This window comes from Ranitomeya imitator, chromosome 2 (genome assembly GCF_032444005.1).
Source record: "Ranitomeya imitator isolate aRanImi1 chromosome 2, aRanImi1.pri, whole genome shotgun sequence".
In the NCBI taxonomy this organism is placed as follows: domain Eukaryota; kingdom Metazoa; phylum Chordata; class Amphibia; order Anura; family Dendrobatidae; genus Ranitomeya; species Ranitomeya imitator.
The window spans coordinates 188261350-188287183 of record NC_091283.1 but is presented as its reverse complement, the minus strand read 5'-3'; the positions used below and the strand labels follow the sequence as shown (position 1 = coordinate 188287183).

The following is a 25834-nucleotide window of genomic DNA, read 5'->3' as shown; positions in this document are numbered from 1 at the left end:
GCACATTTTTTATTACAACCATGCCCCCTGACGAAGGCTCCGTCGAAACGCACGTCGGGGTGACGTGGGGACCACTGACTCCTGCTGTGTTATTTCCTTTGATATCTTTGGTGACCCACTGGACCAGGACTTTGGTATGCTAATAATTTATTTTGAAATGTACTTTATTTCATGATGGCTAACTCGCCATCCTAATATAGTCCTATTGGATTCAGCATGATCCTCTAGTCCTGGGGAGACCATTCCATGATCGGGTTTATACATTCGCCCTCTTTTTGGGTTAGCAGCAGGTTTACTTAATGTTCTTTTTCCTTACTACCTATTACCATCAGTTAATATAGTATTTGGATGACACTAGCCATGTCCCCCATGTCCCTTTAGGTTTTAGTGTTTAATTGTTTATATGCACTGTGGCTGTATCCACCTTTCTATTTGTTATATATATTGAATTTGAATAAAGGTTTTTCTATTTTTACACTCATGTTGGCCTGTCTATCATCCTTGCGCTCTAGTTTTAAGTTCTTTATGAAATAGATGATTGCCCTTAAATTTGGTCCACCACTTGGGACATTATAATGATTAATCATACTGACCACAGGATTATTTGATATTGAAAATGTCACCAAGATTGTTGCTGGGTTATATTTATACTGACACTATACACAGTATACTATATATAGAGGTCCTGTGTACAATGTTACTGGTGATCACTGTATTACCTGTACACTGTCACTATACACAGAGGTCCTGTGTGCAATGTCACCAGTGATCACTGTATTGCCTGTACACTGATACTGTATACAGAGCTCCTGTGTATAATGTCACCAGTAATCACTGTATTACCTGTACACTATACACTATATACAGAGCTCCTGTGTATAATGTCACTTATGGTGATATTAGTATTGTGTTTTTTTTTATTGATCAGTATTGTAGTATTCAGTCACTATGTGGTGGTAATATGTTGTCCGCCCATGGTGTGGCGGTATTTGTTCCTTGCATGTGCTGTTATTTGGTCACTATGTGGTGGTAATATGTGGTCTGCTCATGGTGTGGTGGTATTTGTCCCTTGTGGTATTATTAGTCACTATGTGGTGATAATATGGTGTCTGGACATGGTGTGGTGATATTTGTCCCTTGTATGTGATATTATTGGCCATTTTAAAAATTGAAAAATAAATATATAAAAATATACCTAAATTATATAGCATATTTTAACAAGTGTTTAATAGGTTAGAGTAGAGAGAGTAGGGCCCAGCCAAAAGACTCTACCGTGTTGTGGTGGCGGCTGAAAAAATATTTTGGCCGAAACAAAAGCTGCTGGCTATATGTGTGATCTGCTGATGGGAACTGTTAATGTGTGATTGGTGAGGACGTGGTGCAGATGTGGAGTTTTTCTATGAGTGGGTGGTGGGACTGTGGAAGGTTCGAGGAGTGGAGGCAGGGCTGGGGTGGAGCCTGGCCGGATTCTCAAGGGGGCCCCGATAATTTTGCCAGTATGGGGCCGCAAAATTCCTAGTGGCAGCCCTGGATAGGCATCATCGTCTACAACCACACTAGGCATGCTGGGCATGATTTTTGTGACCCACCTTGCACTATCCATATTAAAAACTGGAAGACCAGTATTGGTCACAAAGAGGTTTTTTATTTCCAATTTTTTTATTGCAATTTTAATATTATAACAAATAACAATATTTAAAGGGATAACATATAAAGACAAAAGAAGGGCTGGGAAAGGTTAAGGGTTAATAGGGGCAAAGGAAGGTATACTTTAATAGGCAATATGGGAAATAGAATACAGATGCTCAAAAGCAAGTTTCTCAAGCAGAAACCTCCTTAGGAAACAAACACTTTTTGGAGGGGTTTTTCTTTTCCTGTTGCAGTTCTTAGAAGATTTTTTTCCTGAATTTTTTTTTTTTTTTTTTTATAAGCTTCAGTAGCCTAGCAAAGCTCTTTAGATCTAACAATGCTTTATAGATGTCAAATTAATTTGTCAATTAAGAATAACATAGTTTTAATAAAACTGCAATTTGTGCATGAGTTAATATATAACTTGACAAACTCATTGCTCCTATTTTCTCAGTGTCGTTAATGTTCCTTTTTCCTCCATGTTTCCCTCCTGGCTCTCCTATCCCGTTTTTTTTAAAATATTTTGTAAGCATTTAGTTACCCCCCATACATTGTTGTAATATTCTATATAGAGTTGAAGGCCGACTCTACTGTATCTTCTGTTGCTATGTTTGCGCTGTGTGCCATGTTTTAGGATTGAGGTTACACCTTTACGTTTCCGTAAGTATCTCTTCCGCACACACACTTTGTCATGTTAATAATCCATTGTGTTCCTTCAAATTTTACATTTTTTTAGTTGTCATAATCATTTTCCAATTTCACAAGATTGTTTTTATGGGTTTTTTTGTGTTGTTCTTTAAACTTTTTTAAGTATATATCCTCCTTTATTTCCGCTCTCGTTTATGTAATATCCTTCTTTATTGTATTCAGAGTTTTCTTCCTCATATTTTAAGATTAGCTTCAATAACCGGAAAGAACATTCTGTCAAAATGTAATTCCATTGTGTTGTAATGACAATAGATGGTTTATGTAGATAATGGTTAAGTCATGCACTTTGCTCAAGGAAATAAAATGTATAATTATATACTAAACTAGATGGTGGCCCGATTCTAACGCATCGGGTATTCTATAATATTCATGTCCACGTAGTATATTGCCCAGCCACGTAGTATATTGCCCAGCCACGTAGTATATTGCCCAGCCACGTAGTATATTGCCCAACCACGTAGTATATTGCCCAACCACGTAGTATATTGCCCAACCACGTGGTATATTGCCCAACCACGTGGTATATTGCCCAACCACGTGGTATATTGCCCAGCAACGTGGTATATTGCCCAGCCACGTACTATATTGCCCAGCCACGTACTATATTGCCCAGCCACAAAAAGTTGGGGACACACAGGGTTAATAGCGGCGGTAACGGAGTGCGTTACCTGCGGCATAACGCGGTCCGTTACCGCCGGCATTAACCCTGTGTGAGCGGTGACTGGAGGGGAGTATGCGGGCGCCGGGCACTGACTGCGGGGAGTAAGGAGCGGCCATTTTCTTCCGGACTATGCCCGTCGCTGATTGGTCGTGGATGTTTTGCCGCGACCAATCAGCGACTTGGATTTCCATGACAGACAGAGGCCGCGACCAATGAATATCCGTGACAGACAGACAGAAAGAAAGACAGACAGACAGACGGAAGTGACCCGTAGACAATTATATAGTAGATGGTAAATCTGTCAGTGAAAAAGACCTGAGTGTCTAAGTGGACAGCAAACTCCTCTTTAGTGACCAATGCCAGGCAGCTGCTGCCAAGGCTAATAAAATAATAGGATGCATTAAAAGAGGCAAAGATGCTCATGTAGAGAACATAGTTTGGCCTCTATACAGTACAAGTCACCAGTGCGGCCACACTTAGGTACTGTGTACAATATGGGGCTTTTTTAGAAAACACCAGTGATTGTCTTACCGCTGTCTCTAACATCATGTCCTCCCTCTATCTGAAACTGAACCTGTCAAAAACTGAACTCCTCGTGTTTTCTCCCTCTACTAACCTACCTTTGCCTCACATTGCCATCTCCGTGTTCCACCACTACTCCAAAGCAACATGCCCGCTGCCTTGGGGTCATACTTGATTCGGAGCTTTCATTCATCGCCCACATCCGATCACTGGCTCGGTCTTCTTATCTGCATCTCAAAAACATTTATAGAATTCGCCCTTTTCTTACTTTCGACTCTGCAAAAACTCTTACTGTTTCACTCATTCATTCTCGCCTGGACTATTGTAACTCTCTACTAATCAGCCTCCCTCTTACCAAACTCTTCCCTCTCCAATCTGTCCTGAATGCTGCAGCCAGGATCGTATTCCTCACCAACCGTTACACCGATGCCTCTACCTTGTGCCATTCATTACAATGGTTACCCATCCACTCCAGAATCCAGTACAAGCATACTACCCTCATCCACAAAGCACTCCATGGCTCAGCACCACCCTACATCTCCTCTCTGGTCTCAGTCTACCACCCTACCCGTGTCCTCAGCTCCGCTAATGACCTCAGGTTAGCATCATCAATAATCAGAACCTCCCACTCCCGTCTCCAAGACTTTACACGTGCTGCGCCGATTCTTTGGAATGCACTACCCAGGTTAATACAATTAATCCTGTTATGATGCGGTGGTCTAGGAGCAACATGGAACGAGCTCTGAGGGAAGTGGTAACTGTACTGACCGCAGACCCTAAGCTCAACACAACACTAGAAGCAGCCGTGGAATGCTCCTAACTCTCCCTAGGCATCTCCTCACAGCCTAAGAGCTAACTACCCCTAAAGATAGTTTTCCTGCTTCTATCTTGCCTCAGAGAAAATCCCCAAAGGATAGATTAGCCCCCCACAAATAATGACTGTGAGTGGAGAGGAAAAAGACATACACAGAATGAAACCAGGAGCAGCACAGGAGGCCAGTCTAGCTTGATAGATAGGACAGGATGGAATACTGTGCGGTCAGTATAAAACACTACAAAAATCCACGCAGAGTTTACAAAAAATCTCCACACCTGACTAAAGGTGTGGAGGGTAACTCTGCTTCCCAGAGCTTCCAGCAAGACAGAAAATACTTCAAACTGATAATGCTGGACAAAGAAAGAAAGCACAGAATGGATAAGACCACAAACTACGGACAGAAAAAGTAAGCAAAAACTTAACTTAGCAGAACTGGTCAGGATAACAGGGAACTCCAAAGAGATGTGAATCCAACCAGGAACCATTTACAAGTGGCACTAGCTGAAGGAACAGCCAGGCTTAAATAGGCGAGAGAGGAGATGATAAGTGGAGGCAGCTGACCACAGCTAACTCCAGGGAGCAGCCATACCACTTGAAACCACAAGAGGGAGCCCAAAAGCAGAACTCACAAAAGTGCCACTTACAACCACCGGAGGGAGCCCAGGAGCAGAATTCACAACATAATCCCCACAGTTTTAAGCGTGGCCTATTTGTTCAGACTGGCCTACCGCCTCAACATATTAACCTAACTATCCCTGTGTGGCCCATTCAAAAAAATTAAACCATAATCAGGTTTATGTTGGCACTATATAAATAAAATTATTATTATTATTCAGTGTATAAGAAGGACAGAGCTGAACGAGAGCGGGTGCAGAGAAGAGCGACCAAAGTTATTAAGGGAATGGGTTACCTGCAGAAGACGGGTTATCAAACTTGGGGTTATTCAGTTTGGAAAAATGAAGGCTTAGGAGCGATCTTATTACAATGTACAACTATATTAATGGACAGTAAATACATTTTTAAATGATCTTTTTACACCTAGACAGGGTTGGACTAGCCCACTGGAGAATTATCCTGTGGGCCAGGGGTCCTCGACGGGCCTCCGAGCAAGACGTAGAAGGGGCCCGCTGGTTTCACCTGAATGTGCGTCTGTGGACGCATAGTCGGTTGAACTGTATCGTGGTGCAGACAGTCTGCCCCGCAATAGTTGACATGGATGCCGGCAGCTGACGTCATTGCACCCGTCGCAAGCAGATGACAGTGACGTCGCCGGTGTATGACATTACTGTCATGTGCTGACTGCGACAGGTGCACTGAAGTCAGCCACCGACCTCTGATAGGTCAACGGCCATTTAAACACAACCACGCCGAACCTGAAGGAAATGGACGCCACTTGGCACCGGGAGAGCAAGCAGGTAAGCAGAATCTTTATTTGTTTCCATCTTCAGTGCATTGCTGCATGATGCAGGTCCAGGACAAGGGGGATATATATATATATATATATATATATATATATATATATACATATACATATATATATATATACAGTTAGGTCCATATATATTTGGACAGAGACAACATTTTTCTAATTTTGGTTATAGACATTACCACAATGAATTTTAAACAAAACAATTCAGATGCAGTTGAAGTTCAGACTTTCAGCTTTCATTTGAGGGTATCCACATTAAAATTGGATGAAGGGTTTAGGAGTTTCAGCTCCTTAACATGTGCCACTCCGTTTTTAAAGGGACCAAAAGTAATTGGACAGATTCAATAATTTTAAATAAAATGTTCATTTTTAGTACTTGGTTGAAAACCCTTTGTTGGCAATGACTGCCTGAAGTTTTGAACTCATGGACATCACCAGACGCTGTGTTTCCTCCTTTTTGATGCTCTGCCAGGCCTTCACTGCGGTGGTTTTCAGTTGCTGTTTGTTTGTGGGCCTTTCTGTCTGAAGTTTAGTCTTTAACAAGTGTAATGCATGCTCAATTGGGTTGAGATCAGTTGACTGACTTGGCTATTCAAGAATATTCCACTTATTTGCTTTAATAAACTCCTGGGTTGCTTTGGCTTTATGTTTTGGGTCATTGTCCATCTGTAGTATGAAACGACGACCAATCAGTTTGGCTGCATTTGGCTGGATCTGAGCACACAGTATGTCTCTGAATACCTCAGAATTCATTCAGCTGCTTCTGTTCTGTGTCACATCATCAATAAACACTAGTGACCCAGTGCCACTGGCAGCCATGCATGCCCAAGCCATCACACTGCCTCCGCCGTGTTTTACAGATGATGTGGTAGGCTTTGGATCATGAGCTGTACCACGCCTTCGCCATACTTTTCTCTTTCCATCATTCTGGTAGAGGTTGATCTTGGTTTCATCTGTCCAAAGAATGTTCTTCCAGAAATGTACTGGCTTTTTTAGATTTTTTTTTAGCAAAGTCCAGTCTAGCCTTTTTCTTCTTGATGCTTATGAGTGGCTTGCACCGTGCAGTGAACCCTCTGTATTTACTTTCATGCCGTCTTCTCTTTGTGGTAGATTTGGATATTGATACGCCGACCTCCTGGAGAGTGTTGGTCACTTGGTTGGCTGTTGTGAAGGGGTTTCTCTTCACCATGGAGATTATTCTGCGATTATCCACCACTGTTGTCTTCCGTGGGCGCCCAGGTCTTTTTGCATTGATGAGTTCACCAGTCCTTTCTTTCTTTCTCAGGATGTACCAAACTGTAGATTTTGCCATTCCTAATATTGTAGCAATTTCTCGGATGGGTTTTTTCTGTTTTCACAGCTTAAGGATGGCTTGTTTCACCTGCATGGAGAGCTCCTTTGACTACATGTTTACTTCACAGCTAAACCTTCCAAATGCAAGCCCACACCTCAAATCAACTCCAGGCCTTTTATCTGCTTAATTGAGAATGACATAACGAAGGGATTGCCCACACCTGTCCATGAAATAGCCTTGGAGTCAATTGTCCAATTACTTTTGATTCCTTTAAAAACAGGGTGGCACATGTTAAGGAGCTGAAACTCCTAAACGCTTCATCCAATTTTAATGTGGATACCCTCAAATGAAAGCTGACAGTCTGAACTTCAACTGCATCTGAATTGTTTTGTTTAAAATTCATTTTGGTAATGTCTATAACCAAAATTAGAAAAATGTTGCCTCTGTCCAAATATATATGGACCTAACTGTATATATATATCTCAGGACAAGAGACATAAGGGGCACAGGACAATGGGAATATATATGGAGCTCAGGATGAGGGGAATATATATATATGGAGCTCAGGACAAGGGACATATGGAGCTCAGGACAAGGGGAATATATATGGGGCCCAGGACAAGGAACATAGGGGGCTTAATATGAGGGGACATGGTGTCCTTGGATGGTGCACATAGGGGTCAGGAAGGGGAACATATGGATTCAAGATAAGGCAACGAGGGTCCTATGATGGGGACACTATTAACCCCTTAACCCAAGAAGGTATTTTCGGTTTTGCGTTTTTGTTTCTTGCTCCCTTTCGTCCCAGAGCCATAATTTTTTTTGTTTTTATTTTGCCAATATGGCCATGTGAGGGCTTGTTTCTTGCGGGAAGAGTTGTACTTTGGAACTACACCATTGGTTTTAACATATCGTGTACTGGAAAATGGGAAAAAATTCCAAGTGCGGTGAAATTGCAAAAAAAGTGCAATCTCACAATTACTTTTTGTTTTACTTTTTTACTATGTTCACCAAGTGATAAAACTGACATTATGATACTCCAGGTTATTTCGAGTTCCAAGACACCAAACATGTGTAGGTTGTTTTTTATCTAAGTGGTGAAAAAAAATTCCAAAGTTTGTAAAAAAAAATAAAATATGGCGCCATTTTCAGATACCCGTAGCGTCTCTATTTTTTGTGATCTTGGGATGGGTGAGGGCTTATTTTTTGCGTGCCGAGCTGGCGTTTTTAACCCCTTCATGACCTTGGGATTTTTCATTTTTCCGCATTTTTCACTCCCCTCCTTCCCAGAGCCATAACTTTTTTATTTTTCCGTCAATTTGGCCATGTGAGGGCTTATTTTTTGCGGGACAAGTTATACTTTTGAACGACTCCATTGGTTTTAGCATGTCGTGTACTAGAAAACGGGAAAAAAATTCCAAGTGCGGTAAAATTGCAAAAAAAGTGCAGTCCCACACTTGTTTTTTGTTTGGCTTTTTTGCTAGGTTCACTAAATGCTAAAACTGCCCTGTCATTATGATTCTCCAGGTCAGTACGAGTTCATAGACTCCAAACATGACTAGGTTATTTTTTACCTAAGTGGTGAAAAAAAAATTCCAAACTTTGCTTAAAAAAAAATAAATAAATTTGCGCCATTTTCCGATACTCGTAGCGTCTCCATTTTTCATGATCTGGGGTCAGTTGAGGGCTTATTTTTTGCGTGCCGAGATGATGTTTTTAATGATAGCATTTTGGTGCAGATACGTTCATTTGATCGCCCGTTATTGCATTTTAATGCAATATCGCGGCAACCAAAAAACGTAATTCTGGCGTTTCGAATTTTTTTCTCGCTATGCCGTTTAGCGATCAGGTTAATGCTTTTTTTTTAATTGATAGATCGGGCGATTCTGAACGCGGTGATACCAAATATGTGTAGATTTGATTTTTTTTATTGATTTATTTTGATTGGGGCGAAAGGGGGGTGATTTAAACTTTTATATTTTTTTTACTTTTGTCACATTTTTTTTAAATTTTTTTTTTTTACTTTTGCCATGCTTCAATAGCCTCCATGGGAGGCTAGAAGCAGGCACAACGCGATCGCCTCTGCTACATAGCAGCGATCTGCTGTTCGCTGCTATGTAGCAGAAAATCAGGTGTGCTGTGAGCGCCGACCACAGGGTGTCGCTCACAGCTGCCGGGGATCAGTAACCATAGAGGTCTCAAGGACCTCTATGGTTACAATGTACAAGCATCGCCGACCTCCGATCATGTGACGGGGATCGGCGATGCCGTCATTTCTGGCCGCCCGGCCGGATGAGGTAGTTAAATGCTGCTGTCTGCGTTTGACAGCGGCATTTAACTAGTTAATAGGCGCGGGCAGATCGCGATTCTGCCCGCGCCTATTACAGGCACATGTCAGCTGTTCAAAACAGCTGACATGTCCCGGCTTTGATGCGGGCTCACCGCCGGAGCCCACATCAAAGCGGGGCTTCTGACCTCGGACGTACTATCCCGTCCGAGGTCAGAATGGGGTTAATGAGACCATTTTGGTGCACATACAATCTTTTGATCGCCCATTATTGCATTTTAATGCAATGTTGTGGCGACAATTCTGGCGTTTTTACTTTTTTTCTCGTTACGCCATTTTGCGATCAGGTTAATTATTTTTTATATTGATAGATCGGGCAATTCTGAACGCGGTGATACCAAATATGCATGTTTGATGTTTTTATTGTTTTATTTTGAATTGGGCGAAAGGTGGGTGATTTGAAACTTTTATATATATATATATATTTTTTAAAAATTTTTAAGAACATTTCTTGTTTACTTTTGGCATGCTTCAATAGTTCCAATGGGAGACTAGCAGTGGCCAAATCCCAATCGGTTCTGTTACATACAGGAAATGATCAGATAACCTCTATGTAGCAGGATTGCTCACTTGTTACGGGCGCCGACTACTGGGCGGCGCTCATAGCAATTCGGCAGTGACAACCATAGAGGCCTGCTAGTGACCTCTGGTTGTCATGCCAACCCATCAGCGACCCGGCCGCAGGTGGAATCAAAACAGCTGACATGTGTCGGAAAGATGTGGCCTCAGTGCCAGAGACCACATCAAAGGGAGGGAGCCCGATATCGGCATACTATTACACACAATGTCGGAAAGGAGTTAAAGAGGCCAGGTCGCGGGACTTTATTGCTGTATGGAGGCCAAAATGAGCAACATACATTAGTTTATGGTGGCAAGTGGGGGAGATAATTACTGTAGGGGCCAATTAGGTGACATTATTACTGCTGGGATTTAATTTACTTTTGAGCATACTGTTTTCCATGGGGAGAACAAAAGGGAGGTCCTGCTACTGTGCAGCGCAGCACTATGTTGCTTTTTTTTCTTCATCTGGCTTAGTGTATAAATCGGAGAATGTGCTCTAGAAGCGATCAGCTATTGATGACTGTAATTTTTTTTAAGAGACAGGTCCCGGTTTGAAGAAGTGATGGTGGTCTGTGCCGGATGAAGAAGAAAAGCTAAGATGAAGGACTTCACCTAGAGACGTCACTGGTAAGTCAGTATGTTAACTGTACACTGACACTGTATACTGTGTACAGAGCTCCTTTGTATAATGTCACTGGTGATCCCTGTATTACCTGCACACTATATACAGAGCTACTGTGTATAATGTCACTGGTGATCCCTGTATTACCTGTACACTGACACTATATACAGAGCTCCTGTGTATAATGTCACCGGTGATCACTGTATTACCTGTACACTATATACAGAGCTTCTGTGTATAATGTCACTGGTGATCCCTGTAATACCTGTACACTGGAGCAGCACGTGTGACTCGACCACTGATCGATTAATTCCCTCAATGGCTATGACAGCTGAGCTTGTTCTTTTCTGGAAGTCCCAAAGAGAATGAATAGAGCTGCAGTCAGACATCCCACCCTCCGCTGCATTTTAAAATGGGAATAACTGCTAACAGGCATATAGCTGTAAGGTAGGCCCCTAGAGTCAGTTCCCCTTGTGGGCCCCAGACACCCCAGTCCAATACTGCACCTAGACCTGCAACAGTGACAAGGAGGCATCATCTATGTCTAGAAGAAAGAAGTTTTAGTCATCATCACAGGTGCAGATTCTTTACTGTGCAAGCAGTGAATCAACAAATTATTTACTGTAAGAGAAGATAATCTTCCTCATGCTCATCATTAAAGGGTTTTACGGTTTTGGAAAACCCTTTAAAAAAAAAAAATCAAACTGTGCTTTACTCACTGTTTTCGTGTCCAGTGCAGAGTCGTCACTGCTGCTCCCAATGTCTGTTACCGTCTGCAGTGCTTACGTCACGCGGACAGCGCTGCAGCCAATAACTGAGCTTAGTGTCTCTGCTCGAGTGGACTGCACAAACCATTCAGAGCTGCTAAACTCACTGACTGACTGTCGAAGTCAACACTGCAGACAATAACAGACACCGAGAGCAGCAATGGACACTCAGCATTGGACCCGGGAGGGATGAGTTAGGCACAGGTTGTTTTTTTTTAGTTATAGGTTGTTTTTTAAATTACAAAAAGTAAAAGGAGCCGCATACAAAAGTTTGGGCTCCCTTAGAGGTTTGTGTGCTGAGATAACTTTGAGCAGCTTTTAATTCCTTAATTAGCCTGTTAGGGTTATGGCTTGTTCACTATCATCATTAGGAAAGCTCAGGTGATGCAAATTTCCAAGCTTTATAAAAACCCTGCCTCCTCTAACCTTGTGCCAAAAAACAGCAGCCATGGGTTCTTCTAAGCAGCTGCCTAGCACTCTGAAAATAAAAATGGTGGAGGCCAGCAAAGCAGGAGAAGTGTTGTGAATTCTGTTATCGAACTCCCTCCTGTGGTCATGAATGGTACTTCGGCGAGTTCTGTCCATGGACTCCCTCTGGTGGCTGTGAGTGGAGCTGCTGCTTCTGAGGTTCCTTCCACAGGTGATGTAGTTTATTCTTTGGCTGGCTGCTCTATTTAACTCCACTCAGATCGTTACTCCATGCCAGCTGTCAATGTTCTTGTACTGGTTCAGTTCACTCTTGGATCTTTCTGGTGACCTGTCTACTCCAGCAGAAGCCAAGTCCCTGCTAGTTAATTATTTGTTCATTGTTTCCTTGTCCAGCTAGTTATCATGATTTTGCCTTGCTAGCTGGAAGCTCTGGGATGCAGAGTGGCACCTCTGCACCGTGAGTCGGTGCGGAGGTCTTTTTGCACACTCTGCATGGTCTTTTTGTAGTTCTTTGTGCTGACCGCAAAGATACCTTTCCTACCCTCAGTCTGTTTAGTAAGTCTGGCCTCCCTTTGCTGAAACCTGTTTCATTTCTGTGTTTGTGACTTTCATCTTAACTCACAGTCAATATATGTGGGGGGCTGCCTTTTCCTTTGGGGAATTTCTCTGAGGCAAGGTAGGCTTTATTTTCTATCTCTAGGGCTAGTTAGCTCTTAGGCTGTGAAGAGGCGTCTAGGCCGAGTTAGGTACACTCCACGGCTATTTCTAGTTGTGTGATAGGATTAGGGGTTGCGGTCAGCAGAGCTCCCACTTCCCAGAGCTTGTCCTGTGTGAGTTTAACCATCAGGTCGTTCCGGGTGCTCCTAACCACCAGGTCCATAACAGTACAGCTGGCCTAAAGTGTTAATGCATCTCAATAGAGGGATAAGAGAAATTCTGAGACCATTTTTTTTTCTCTGCAGTGTGTTTTGTCTTTCTTTTCCCCTTAACCTCTGGGTGGTTCAGGACACAGGTGTAGATATGGACATTCAAGGTCTGTCCTCTTGTGTGGATCATCTCACTGCAAGGGTACAAAACATTCAAGATTTTGTGGTTCAGAATCCTATGTTAGAGCCTAGAATTCCAATTCCTGATTTGTTTTCTGGGGATAGATCCAAGTTCCTGAATTTCAAAAATAATTGTAAACTGTTTCTAGCTTTGAAACCCCGCTCCTCTGGTGACCCCGTTCAACAAGTAAAAATCATTATTTCTTTGTTGCGTGGTGACCCTCAAGACTGGGCATTTTCCCTTGCGCCAGGAGATCCTGCATTGCGTGATGTAGATGCGTTTTTTCTGGCGCTTGGATTGCTTTATGATAAACCAAATTCAGTGGATCAGGCAGAGAAAATCTTGCTGGCTTTGTGTCAGGGTCAGGATGAAGCGGAGATGTATTGTCAGAAGTTTAGAAAGTGGTCTGTGCTTACTCAGTGGAATGAGTGTGCCCTGGCGGCAATTTTCAGAAATGGTCTTTCTGAAGCCCTTAAGGATGTCATGGTGGGATTTCCCACGCCTGCTGGTCTGAATGAGTGTATGTCCTTGGCCATTCAGATCGATCGGCGCTTGCGTGAGCGCAAAGCTGTGCACCATTTGGCAGTATTCTCTGAGCATAGGCCTGAGCCTATGCAATGTGATAGGACTTTGACCAGAGCTGAACGGCAAGAACACAGACGTCGGAATGGGCTGTGTTTTTACTGTGGTGATTCCACTCATGCTATCTCCGATTGTCCTAGGTCTGCCACCATTGGTACAGTACAGTCTAAATTTCTTTTGTCCGTTACTCTGATTTGCTCTTTGTCGTCCTATTCTGTTATGGCATTTGTGGATTCAGGTGCTGCCCTGAATTTGATGGACTTGGAGTTTGCCAGGCGCTGTGGTTTTTTCTTGGAGCCCTTGCAGTATCCTATTCCATTGAGAGGAATTGATGCTACGCCTTTGGCGAAGAATAAGCCTCAGTACTGGACTCAATTGACCATGTGCATGGCTCCTGCACATCAGGAGGATATTCGCTTTTTGGTGTTGCATAATCTGCATGATGTGGTCGTTTTGGGGTTGCCATGGCTACAGGTCCATAATCCAGTATTGGATTGTAAATCTATGTCTGTGTCCGGCTGGGGTTGTCAGGGGGTACATGGTGATGTTCCATTGCTGTCAATTTCGCCTTCCACTCCTTCTGAAGTCCCTGAGTTTTTGTCAGATTACCGGGATGTATTTGATGAGCCCAAATCCAGTGCCCTACCTCCTCATAGGGATTGTGATTGTGCGATTAATTTGATTCCTGGTAGTAAGTTTCCTAAGGGCCGTCTGTTTAATTTATCTGTGCCAGAGCATGCCGCTATGCGGAGTTATATAAAGGAATCCTTGGAGAAAGGTCATATTCACCCGTCGTCATCACCGTTGGGAGCAGGGTTCTTTTTTGTGGCCAAGAAGGATGGTTCTTTGAGACCTTGTATTGATTACTGCCTTCTTAATAAGATCACAGTCAAATTTCAGTACCCTTTGCCGCTGCTGTCTGATTTGTTTGCTCGGATTAAGGGGGCTAGTTGGTTCACCAAGATAGATCTTCGAGGGGCGTATAATCTTGTGCGAATTAAACAGGGCGATGAATGGGAAACAGCATTTAATACGCCCGAGGGCCATTTTGAGTACCTGGTTATGCCATTCGGGCTTTCTAATGCTCCATCTGTGTTTCAGTCCTTTATGCATGACATTTTCCGAAAGTACCTGGATAGATTCATGATTGTATATTTGGATGATATTTTGGTCTTTTCGGATGATTGGGAGTCTCATGTGAAGCAGGTCAGAATGGTGTTCCAGGTCCTTCGTGCAAATTCCTTGTTTGTGAAGGGGTCAAAATGTCTCTTTGGAGTTCAGAAGGTTTCATTTTTGGGTTTCATTTTTTCCCCTTCTACTTTCGAGATGGATCCTGTTAAAGTTCGGGCCATTTATGATTGGACTCAGCCGACATCTGTGAAGAGCCTGCAGAAGTTCCTGGGCTTTGCTAATTTTTATCGTTGCTTCATCGCTAATTTTTCTAGTGTTGCCAAACCGTTGACTGATTTGACCAAGAAAGGGGCTGATGTGGTCAATTGGTCCTCTGCGGCTGTAGAGGCTTTTCAGGAGTTGAAGCGTCGTTTTTCTTCTGCCCCTGTGTTGTTCCAGCCAGATGTTTCGCTCCCATTTCAGGTCGAGGTTGATGCTTCTGAGATTGGAGCAGGGGCGGTTTTGTCGCAAAGAAGTTCTGATGGCTCGGTGATGAAACCATGTGCCTTCTTTTCTAGAAAATTCTCGCCTGCTGAGCGCAATTATGATGTTGGCAATCGAGAGTTGTTGGCCATGAAGTGGGCATTCGAGGAGTGGCGACATTGGCTTGAAGGAGCCAAGCGTGGTGGTCTTGACGGATCACAAGAATTTGACTTATCTCCAGTCTGCCAAACGGTTGAATCCTAGACAGGCTCGATGGTCGCTGTTTTCTCCCGCTTTGATTTTGTGGTTTCGTACCTTCCGGGCTCTAAGAATGTGAAGGCTGATACCCTGTCAAGGAGTTTTGTGCCTGACTCTCCGGGTGTTCCTGAGCCGGCGGGTATTCTCAAAGAGGGGTTAATTTTGTCTGCCATCTCCCCTGATTTGCAGCGGGTGCTGCAGGAGTTTCAGGCTGATAGACCTGACCGTTGTCCAGCGGAGAAACTGTTTGTCCCTGATAGATGGACTAGTAGAGTTATCTCTGAGGTTCATTGTTCGGTGTTGGCTGGGCATCCTGGAATCTTTGGTACCAGAGATTTGGTGGCTAGATCCTTTTGGTGGCCTTCTTTGTCACGGGATGTGTGTTCTTTTGTGCAGTCCTGTGGGACTTGTGCTCGGGCTAAGTCCTGCTGTTCTCGTGCCAGTGGGTTGCTTTTGCCCTTGCCGGTCCCGAAGAGGCCCTGGACACATATTTCCATGGATTTTATTTCAGATCTCCCTGTCTCTCAAAGGATGTTGGTCATTTGGGTGGTTTGTGATCGCTTCTCTAAGATGGTCCATTTGGTACCCTTGTCTAAATTGCCTTCCTCCTCTGATTTGGTGCCATTGTTTTTCCAGCATGTGGTTCGTTTGCATGGCATTCCGGAGAACATCGTCTCGGACAGAGGTTCCCAGTTTGTTTCGAGGTTTTGGCGGTCCTTTTGTGCTAAGATGGGCATTGATTTGTCTTTTTCTTCGGCTTTCCATCCTCAGACAAATGGCCAAACCGAACAAACTAATCAGACTTTGGAGACATATCTGAGATGCTTTGTTTCTGCTGATCAGGATGATTGGGTGTCCTTCTTGCCTTTGGCTGAGTTCGCCCTTAATAATCGGGCCAGCTCGGCTACTTTGGTTTCGCCTTTTTTCTGTAATTCTGGTTTCCATCCTCGTTTCTCTTCAGGGCAGGTTGAGCCTTCGGACTGTCCTGGTGTGGATACTGTGGTGGACAGGTTGCAGCAGATTTGGACTCATGTGGTGGACAATTTGACATTGTCCCAGGAGAAGGCTCAACGTTTCACTAGCCGCCGGCGCTGTGTTGGTCCCCGACTTCTTGTTGGGGATTTGGTTTGGTTGTCGTCTCGTTATGTTCCTATGAAGGTTTCCTCTCCTAAGTTTAAGCCTCGTTTCATTGGTCCGTATAAGATTTCTGAAGTTCTCAATCCTGGGTCATTTCGTTTGGCCCTTCCAACTTCTTTTGCCATCCATAATGTGTTCCATAGATCGTTATTGCGGAAATACGTGGCGCCTATGGTTCCCTCCGTTGATCCTCCTGCCCCGATGTTGGTCGAGGGGGAGTTGGAGTATGTGGTGGAGAAGATTTTGGATTCTCGTATTTCGAGACGGAAACTCCAGTACCTGGTCAAGTGGAAGGGTTATGGTCAGGAAGATAATTCCTGGGTTTTTGCCTCTGATGTTCATGCTGCCGATCTAGTTCGTGCCTTTCATTTGGCTCGTCCTGATCGGCCTGGGGGCTCTGGTGAGGGTTCGGTGACCCCTCCTCAAGGGGGGGGTACTGTTGTGAATTCTATTATCGAACTCCCTCCTGTGGTCATAAATGGTACTTCGGCGAGTTCTGTCCATCGACTCCCTCTGGTGGCTGTGAGTGGAGCTGCTGCTTCTGAGGTTCCTTCCACAGGTGATGTAGTTTATTCTTTGTCTGGCTGCTCTATTTAACTCCACTCAGATCGTTACTCCATGCCAGCTGTCAATGTTCTTGTACTGGTTCAGTTCGCTCTTGGATGTTTCTGGTGACCTTTCTACTCCAGCAGAAGCTAAGTCCCTGCTAGTTATTTATTTGTTCATTGTTTCCTTGGCCAGCTTGCTATCATGATTTCACCTTGCTAGCTGGAAACTCTGGCATGCAGAGTGGCACCTCCGCACCGCGAGTCGGTGCGGAGGTCTTTTTGCACACTCTGCGTGGTCTTTTTGTAGTTTTTTGTGCTGACCACAAAGATACCTTTCCTATCCTCAGTCTGTTTACTAAGTCTGGCCTCACTTTGCTGAAACCTGTTTCATTTCTGTGTTTGTGACTTTCATCTTAACTCACAGTCAATATATGTGGGGGGCTGCCTTTTCCTTTGGGGAATTTCTCTGAGGCAAGGTAGGCTTTATTTTCTCTCTCTGGGGCTAGTTAGCTCTTAGGCTGTGAAGAGGCGTCTAGGCCGAGTTAGGTACGCTCCACGGCTATTTCTAGTTGTGTGATAGGATTAGGGGTTGCGGTCAGCAGAGCTCCCACTTCCCAGAGCTTGTCCTGTGTGAGTTTAACCATCAGGTCGTTCCGGGTGCTCCTAACCACTAGGTCCATAACAGAGAAGGCTGTAAGAAGATAGCAAAGGTTTTCAAGTTTCCCTTTCCTCAGTTTGAAATGTAATGAATAAATGGCTGTTAACAGGAACAGTGGAGGTCAAGATAAGGTATTGAAGACCAAGCAGAATTTCAGTCAGAGCTGCTCCCAGGATTGCTAGAGAGGCAAATCAGAATCACCGCTTGACTGCAAAAGACCTTCAGAAAGATTTAGCAGACTCTGGAGTTGTACATTGTTCTACTGTTCAGATACACCTGCATTAGTACCAAAAAATATATAACTGAAGCATAAATTGGGTATAAATCAAAAAGAATACCCCTAAAATATAACCTTTAATTTACTGGGTAAAATTACCCTATATAGGGTCAGGAGACTATAACAACCTTAATACTATAGTTTTTACACTAGAGACTAATGTGGTGGGGGTGATCTCTCCCTACTCACCCTACCTGACACCGACGGCTCTCCCTTCAGACCCTAGAGGGGAACTTAAAGAAAAACCACCACCAACACCAATGATTCCCTGATTTGCAATTGTGCAAAAGTGCTTAATCAGAGACTGCATCAGTCTATTTTGGTAGTTCCCAAATACAAGGTAGCCCTCTACTGCAAGTGGTGACGGCGAGACACGGCTCACTATAGCTGCTTGGAGAAGCCCTGTTCCTGATGAACCCTGGTTTATTTTCCTAGGGGGAAAAGCGTTGGGATGGGCGCCTTATTTGGATGAGTACAATCTCATTTTTCTAATTATTGTTTTATGACTATTTCCCTGCATCAGTCTGGTTAGTGAAACTAAAGGTCATATGCATTGAGAAAGTAAAATATTGATATTCTAAAGATGCACATTTAGGCTATTCTTCTACCCTTGTTTATATATTATCTGATGAAAGGCTCGCCAAAAAAGGGGTTATTTATAATAGCTTCGGTAATTTTGAGAATTGTCTCCCCCACCACCACATTAGTCTCTATCCTTTTTAGTATTGTATAAAAGTGTTAAGACTATAGTATTAAGGTTGTTATTGTCTCCTGACCCTATATAGGGTAGTTTTACCCAGTAAATTAAAGGTTATATTTTCGGGGTATTCTTTTAGATTTTTGTTTTTTACAGATACACCTGCACAAATATGGCCTTCATGGAGGAGTCATCAGAAGAAAACCTCTCCTGCGTCCTCACCATAAAATTCAGTGTCAAAAGTATACAAAAGAACATCTAAAGAAGCCTGATACATTTTGGAAACAAGTCCTATGGACCGATGAGGTTAAAATAGAAGTCTTTGGCCACAGTGTTTGAGGTATGTGTGGAGAAAAAAGGGCACAGAATTTCAAGAAAAGAACATCTCGCCAACCTTTAAGCATGGGATTGGATAAATCATGCTTAGGATTGTGTTATAGCCAATGGCACGGGAAGCATTTCACGGATAGAGGGAAGAATGGGTTCAAATTTCAACAAATTCTTGATGCAAGCATAAGACCATCTGTAAAAAAGCTTAAGTTGAAATGAGGAAGAGGACGGCTTCTACAAATGGATTGTGATCTTAAACATGCATCAAAATCCACAATGGACAACCTCAAAAGGCGCAAACTGAAGGTTTTACAATGGCCCTCACAGTCCCCTGATCTGAACATCATTGAAACTGTGTGGCTAGACCTAAAAATAGCAGAGAATGCAAGACGACCCAGGAATCTCACAGAACTGGAAGAATTCTCCAAGGAAGAATGGATAAAAATCCCTCAAACAAAAATTGAAAGACTCTGGGCTGGCTACAAAAAGCATTTTCAAGCTGTGGTACTTGCAAAAAGGCGGTGCTACTAGGTACTAACCATGCAGGGTGGCCAAACTTTTGCATTGGTTAATTTTTCTTTTTGTAAATTTTAAAATGTAAAAGATGAAAATGTATATATTTTTTGCCTGAAATACAAAAGAAACAGTAATTTTAACCTGGGGTACCCAGACTTTTACATGCCACTGTAAATGAAATCATGTAGTACTCCCAAGTAGATCTGTGTACAGGACATGTCCAAGACTATAGGAGTAAACCCAGGTGTGACTTTTGTACAATTGTTTGTTTTCGGTGGGGGTTATACCTTTTTTTTATTCACACATTCTTAATGGCATTGTATAGGTCCTTTAGACAAACCTATAGGGAAATCCCTAAAATAAACATCACATCTCCTAGAGCATAATATCTTTAAAACAAAAGCACCAAAAGTGAGGAAAACCTCCAAAACAAATATAAAACATTGGTTTTAGTGCACTTTACTTCTGAATTTTGGCTAATATCTGGAATTGTTTCCCTCCCCCCCAAAAAATAATGCTGTGTATAAAATGAGAAGGGGCTCACCTGGACAGGAATCACCAGCGTGGCAGAAGGCGACCACCGTGCAGATTACAGCAAAGAATGAAAGCCACATGATTATTTGATCTGTACTTTCTTTGTGTCAGATCCCTCTGCAAGATCCAGGGATGTGAGGAGCGACTCCTCTTATAGATTTCACCATGCCTAAGCCGCTCCCCTTCTTATCCCGTCATTAGGAAATACACAGCCCTAGAAACAGATAATGCGATATCATTCTTCTCACACGACATTGCGTGCAACAGAAAAATGTTTTTCTTAAAAAAAAAAAAGGATGGCACTATTACAAATATTATAAAGGCATTGTGAAAGCGACTATAAGGGCGTTACTGGGCCTGGCACTGCTGCACTTGGCAAATTTTCATGGGCACTGTGATGGCAGATGTGTATAGACAATGCTGCTTCTGACACCTTCACAAGTACTGTACATGGTAAAAGTGCCAATGTATGGTCACTATGGCTGAATATATATGTGGCACCTGATTGCAGTTGGCATTGTATGGTCACTATGGCTGAATCTATATATGTGGCACCTGATTGCAGTTGGCATTGTATGGTCACTATGGCTGAATCTATATATGTGGCACCTGATTACTGTTGGCATTGTATGGTCACTATGGCTGAATCTATATATCTGGCACCTGATTGCAGTTGACATTGTATGGTCACTATGGTTGAATCTATATATGTGGCACCTGATTGCAGTTGGCATTGTATGGTCACTGCTTGGATACTAACTACTTTATGGGTACTTTGAAGTCTTGTCTCAGTTGACAGTGGGAGAGGAGGGCAAAATTGTGCGCAGCCATAGAATATTATGGCTGAGGCAGGGGCGGACATATCATTGGTGCAACCTGTGCTGCTGCATGGAGGCCCATTTATACCTCCAAAGCAGGTGCAATTTTGCATTTATAGGACCTCTTGGGCTGCAAATGGCCCATATATCTTCCTTCCACAGGGGCCACTTTTCTGTCGGTGTCCACCAGTGGGCTGTGGCAACTATCCTTTTGACCCCCCTCAACCACAATCCTATGATACGCGACTGATTGGGATATCTAGCATTAGGCTGCACTGTGTATTCAATATTTCACCTTAGTGTGGGAAAAGTCTGTAAATTTCAGTTTAATAAGAACAGTATGAGGCCCGGATTCTCTAAGTTAACATGTAACTACCTTGTGAACTGGCCTTATGCAACAAAAAAAAGTTATTTCTGTTAGTTGATTTTTGGTGTCAAGAAAGAATTCTGCCTTTCATCACTATAGAGAAGATGAACGCTATCACTGCTATCTCCACCGGATAAGGCTAGCAGATGTGAATTCCCATTTCAGACATTTCTGTCTTTCCTCACTGTAGAAAAAGTCTACAGAACAATCAGATTTGTGAGCCTGGACTACTGACGTACTCATATATGGGAGGGCTGCCAGTGCCTGATCCATTAAGGAATTTGCCCACATCATTTTCCACCTCTCATGTAAAGTTTTCTCCTATTCTTATTCTCAGGATAGGGGATAACTTACTGTTCACAGGGAGTCTGACCACTGGGACCTCCCCGTGATCAGAGTTCTGAAATTCCAAGGACAGAACAGTGCGGCCCATCCTGAATGGAGTGGAGGAACATGTACTTGTCCTTGCTCCATTCATTGTCAATGGGACAAGTACAGAACTTTGCTTTCTCCAGCAGTCCATTAGACAATGATTTGAGCGGAGGTCAAGCATGCACACCTCTGCTCCATTCAGGACTGGTCTGCAGAGTCCTGTTCTTGGGATCACTAGGATTCCCAGAGATCAGACCCCATCGATTGTCAAGTTATCCCCTATCTTTTGGAAAGTGAATAACTTGTTGTTTTTTTTAATAACACTTAAACAGTTTTGAGCTTCTCCAACGCACCCTTAATTCTGCTGCCCAGTTAATCTACCTTTCTATTCTAGTTACCAGTGCCCAATGACATACATGGCATCCAGAACCTTTTCCGTCCATACATATCTGATTGAATCTTCAACTACTTAAGGCCAAATTCAGATATCCATAAAACACAATCCGAGTTCGGAGTGCAATGCATGGACTGGCCGCGGGTCTCCTAACCCGAATTTTACAACCTTATAGGCCTATATGAGGCAGTCAAGTTCAAGTCAAGAGACTCTTGGCCAGACTGTGCAGGGACCTTGTTTTACAGACGTCTTAATTTGGCCTAATACATAATCTTGAGTCCTCACATTTCACCCTACTTCTTGTCTGCTCCTCACATAAAGGCCTCCCACATACTCAGGAACCCAGGACCCCCATCAGTCAGATTCTCACCCACCTTTGAAATGTTCATTAACCTGAAAACTCATCTTGTGTAAGTAAGCTAAGACCCCGCAATAACCCAGCTCTTCTTACACTGCCATATACGCAGCTTCTACCTTCACTACTGTCTGCTTCCCCTTGTAGATTGTTAGCCCTTGTGGGCAGGGTCCCTTCTCCTTCTGTACCAGTCTGTTCCTCATTTATTCATCTTTATTGCACTTGTGTTATTTATTACAAACCCTATTTGCACCTTTTTCATATGTTCAGCACCCTGGGTGCACCGGAATGCAGTGCTTAAAGTTTTTGTACTTTACCCGCATTCCCTTTTCAGGCTTCATTAACACTTCTTTGCCTGAGAAACCTCCTGGACTCACATCTTCCTGAGAGATTTCCAGAAGCTTTAATGTGCAGCAAGGAGATTTACCAGCTCTTTTGTGATGTGTCCCCTTTTCCTAGGAGGCTTTGGAATGATTTTGGAGAGTTTGCATTGATGTTATAACTGCATGAGGCATCAACTCTATAGAGAAACCCCCAGAGATGGTGTTTTGCATTCTGGGTACTGTAGAGTAAGGCTACTTTCACACTAGCGTCGGCCCGTCGCAGTGCGTCGGGCCGACGTACCGACGCATCCTGTGACAACGCAGCACAGCGGTGGCAGCGGATGCATTATTACAACGCATCCGCTGCCCCATTGTGAGTTTCGGGGAGGAGGGGGTGGAGTTCTGGCCGTGCATGCGCAGTCGGAAATGGCGGACACGACGCACAAAAAAAGTTACATGTAACTTTTTTTGTTCCGACGGTCCGCCACAACAAGACGCAACCATCGCACGACGGTTGTGACGTGTGGCAATGCGTCGCAAATGTTAGTCTATGGGGAAAAAACGCATCCTGCAGCCAACTTTGCAGGATGCGTTTTTTCACCAAAACGACGCATTGACACGTGCGTCGTACGACGCTAGTGTGAAAGTAGCTTTAGGCTAGGGTCACATTGCGTTAGTGCAATCCGTTTAGCGCTAGCGCTAGCGGATTGCGCTAACGCAATGTTTTCTATGGGGCTGCGGTCGGGGTCGCGGTAACGTCCCCGCTCTCGCAGATCCCCGATCTGCGAGAGCGGGGAACGGACCGCGGGCGCGCCTCGGACGCTGCAAGCAGCGTCCGCGGCACGCCAGGAATCACCGGCGCGTCGCTAGCGCGTGCCGAACATGGCACGCGCTAGTGAAGCGCGTTCCCATTAGCGTGAATGGGCGCGTTAACGGCCGTGTTGCACGGCGTTAATTTCGCCGTGCAACGCTGTCCGTTTAACGCGGTCCCATAACGCAATGGGAACCCAGCCTTAGGCTGCAGTCACACTATTAGTATTTGGTCAGTAATTGGTCAGTATTTTACATCAGTATTTGTAGCCAAAACCAGATGAAGAACAATCAGAGGAAAAGTATAATAGAAACTTATGCACCACTTCTGTATTTATCACCCACTCCTGGTTTTGGCTACAAATACTGATGTAAAATACTGACCAATTACTGACCAAATACTAATAGTGTGACTGGACGGGAGCCTTCAGAACAACCTCATACCTCCCGGCAACTGCGGCACTTCCTTTAAATAGCCTGGCGCAACATTACATGTGCATTGTGCCGCAACCGTGATGGTGTACCAGGCTTGCTAATCAAAAAGGCAAAATGGATGGCCATACGTAGGAGGTTGCTCTCAAGGCCCCTGTCCAGTGGACATTGCTGATGTACAGGGTCATGAGAATCGAATCGCACCAACTCTTTCTTAGGCCATGTTCACACGTTCAGTATTTGTTCAGTTTTTTTTACCTCAGTATATTTGTAAGCCAAAACCAGGAGTGGGTGATAATACAGACTAGCACTAGTGCATTTGTTTCTATTATACTTTTCCTCTGATTGTTCCACTCCTGGTTTTGCATTTGTTTCTATTATACTTTTCCTCTGATTGTTCCACTCCTGGTTTTGGCTACAAATACTGATGTAAAATACTGACCAAATACTGCTAGTGTGAACGTGGCCTAAGAGAGATTTATCAACATTAGCATAAGAAGAAAATTGGGGCCGTTGCCCAGGGCAACCAATCAGATTCCAACTTTAATTTCATAGTAGTCAACAGCAGCTACCAAAAGAGTTGCTAGGGGCAACTGCACCATAGTGCCCACTTTCACTAACTTGTGCTAAGCTCCAAAAATTAAATGCAAAAAAACCCCCAGTAAAATGTGGATTGTTTTAGGGTTACAGAACATATCACAGAGAATGTAATATATAAAATTAAATGACTGTAATTTGAAGCATCTGCATTGTTAAATAAAGTTCGTTGAAAAGAAGCAAAACGCTCCGAGCATATGCTCCAATGCAGTGTGTTGTTAATAAAGATTGTTGAAAAAAAAAACACAACACGCTGTTTGCAGGACCCGGAAGTAGTAATAGAAGTCCTGGAGCAGCACATGGAGGCGAGCTACGGTGGGTGCAGCCGCTGATTACACTTATAGGGGGTCTCCGGGAGAAATTCGGGGTGTGTGTAATAAAAGGCGCATGGAAAAGACGGTGCTATGGTTGTAAAGTATTATAGATAGCCCTGGATTGGAGATATAATGGTGGAACTACAAATCCCGGGATACTGTAGGAAAAGCTGATAGTAAATCAATCCACTGAGCAGGAAGCTGAAGACTGCAGTCTACAACCTGGAGCTCTCCAGCAGTTGTTGAACTACAACTCCCAGCATGCATGGGACACCATATAGGAGGTTGTCTCATGAAGACATCATCTGCCCTATTAAAAACGTGAACATTATATAGGGGTCCTGATTGGGTGAGGGAGCGGGCAGCAGCTTTTGAGCTCTTAAAGGGGTTGTCCGCTGCCTCTCGCTTCTGCATCGGAGGGGCGCAGTGCTGTTACAGCCCCTCGTACCTGCCAGGATTGGAGGCGTGTGGGGCGTAACGTTATCAGCACTGCTCCCCTCCCATTCGGAAGTCAGTGGTGCCGGACAGCCCCTTTAAATGGTTGTCACATATTCCTTGTGGGAAAAATTCCAGGCTGATCACAGCTTCCATTGCAAAATCATATTGTGGTCAGGGGTCTCAGGAATGCGGTATTACATTCTTAAAGGGGAAGACTTAAATGAAAAAATCCTCATCAACCAAGCAATTATATTTTTGATCAGCTCCCCAATCTCTCTCCCCCCCCCCCTTCATGATTTATCAACATTTTTAGCATGTGCGGGCAGAGACCAGAACTATGTGGAGCAAGAGAAGGATGCTGCTGTCCAGGGCCAACATCGGGCCACAGACTGTATCAGATCAGCAGCCCTTATAACAAGTGTACTTGTATTTCTATTGAAATATATGTACTGTACATCATTTTCTTTCATTTATTTTTACATTTACTTTTTTTTCCCCCTTAATGTCTATCAGAATCCAGCACATTTACTGTTTGAGGCTGCATACAGATCTGTTAAAAAAAAAAAATGAAGATGGAAGGATTGAAAAAGAAACCTAAAAAGGAGAAAAAGAAGAAAAATGCTAAGGCAGTGTGAGTAAATATATATATGT

General features: G+C 43.6%; 2 protein-coding genes across 2 annotated transcripts in view; one reads left to right on the top strand and one right to left on the bottom strand.

Moving 5' to 3' along the window:
* Positions 1-20228, bottom strand: part of LOC138662566 (ficolin-1-B-like) — a 59197-nt gene extending 38969 nt beyond the window's left edge. Inside the window, exon 1 of the mRNA XM_069748356.1 lies at positions 19974-20228. Coding sequence (XP_069604457.1) covers positions 19974-20043 — 70 coding nt within the window. The 5' untranslated portion in view covers positions 20044-20228. The remainder of the gene's footprint in view (positions 1-19973) is intronic.
* Positions 20229-24690: 4462 nt separating this feature from the next.
* The window catches only part of LOC138662565 (RNA-binding protein 34-like), a 31049-nt gene continuing 29905 nt past the window's right edge, over positions 24691-25834 (top strand). The window contains exons 1-2 of the mRNA XM_069748355.1: positions 24691-24746; positions 25697-25814. Of these exons, the coding sequence (XP_069604456.1) occupies positions 25750-25814 (65 nt within the window). The 5' untranslated portion in view covers positions 24691-24746; positions 25697-25749. The remainder of the gene's footprint in view (positions 24747-25696; positions 25815-25834) is intronic.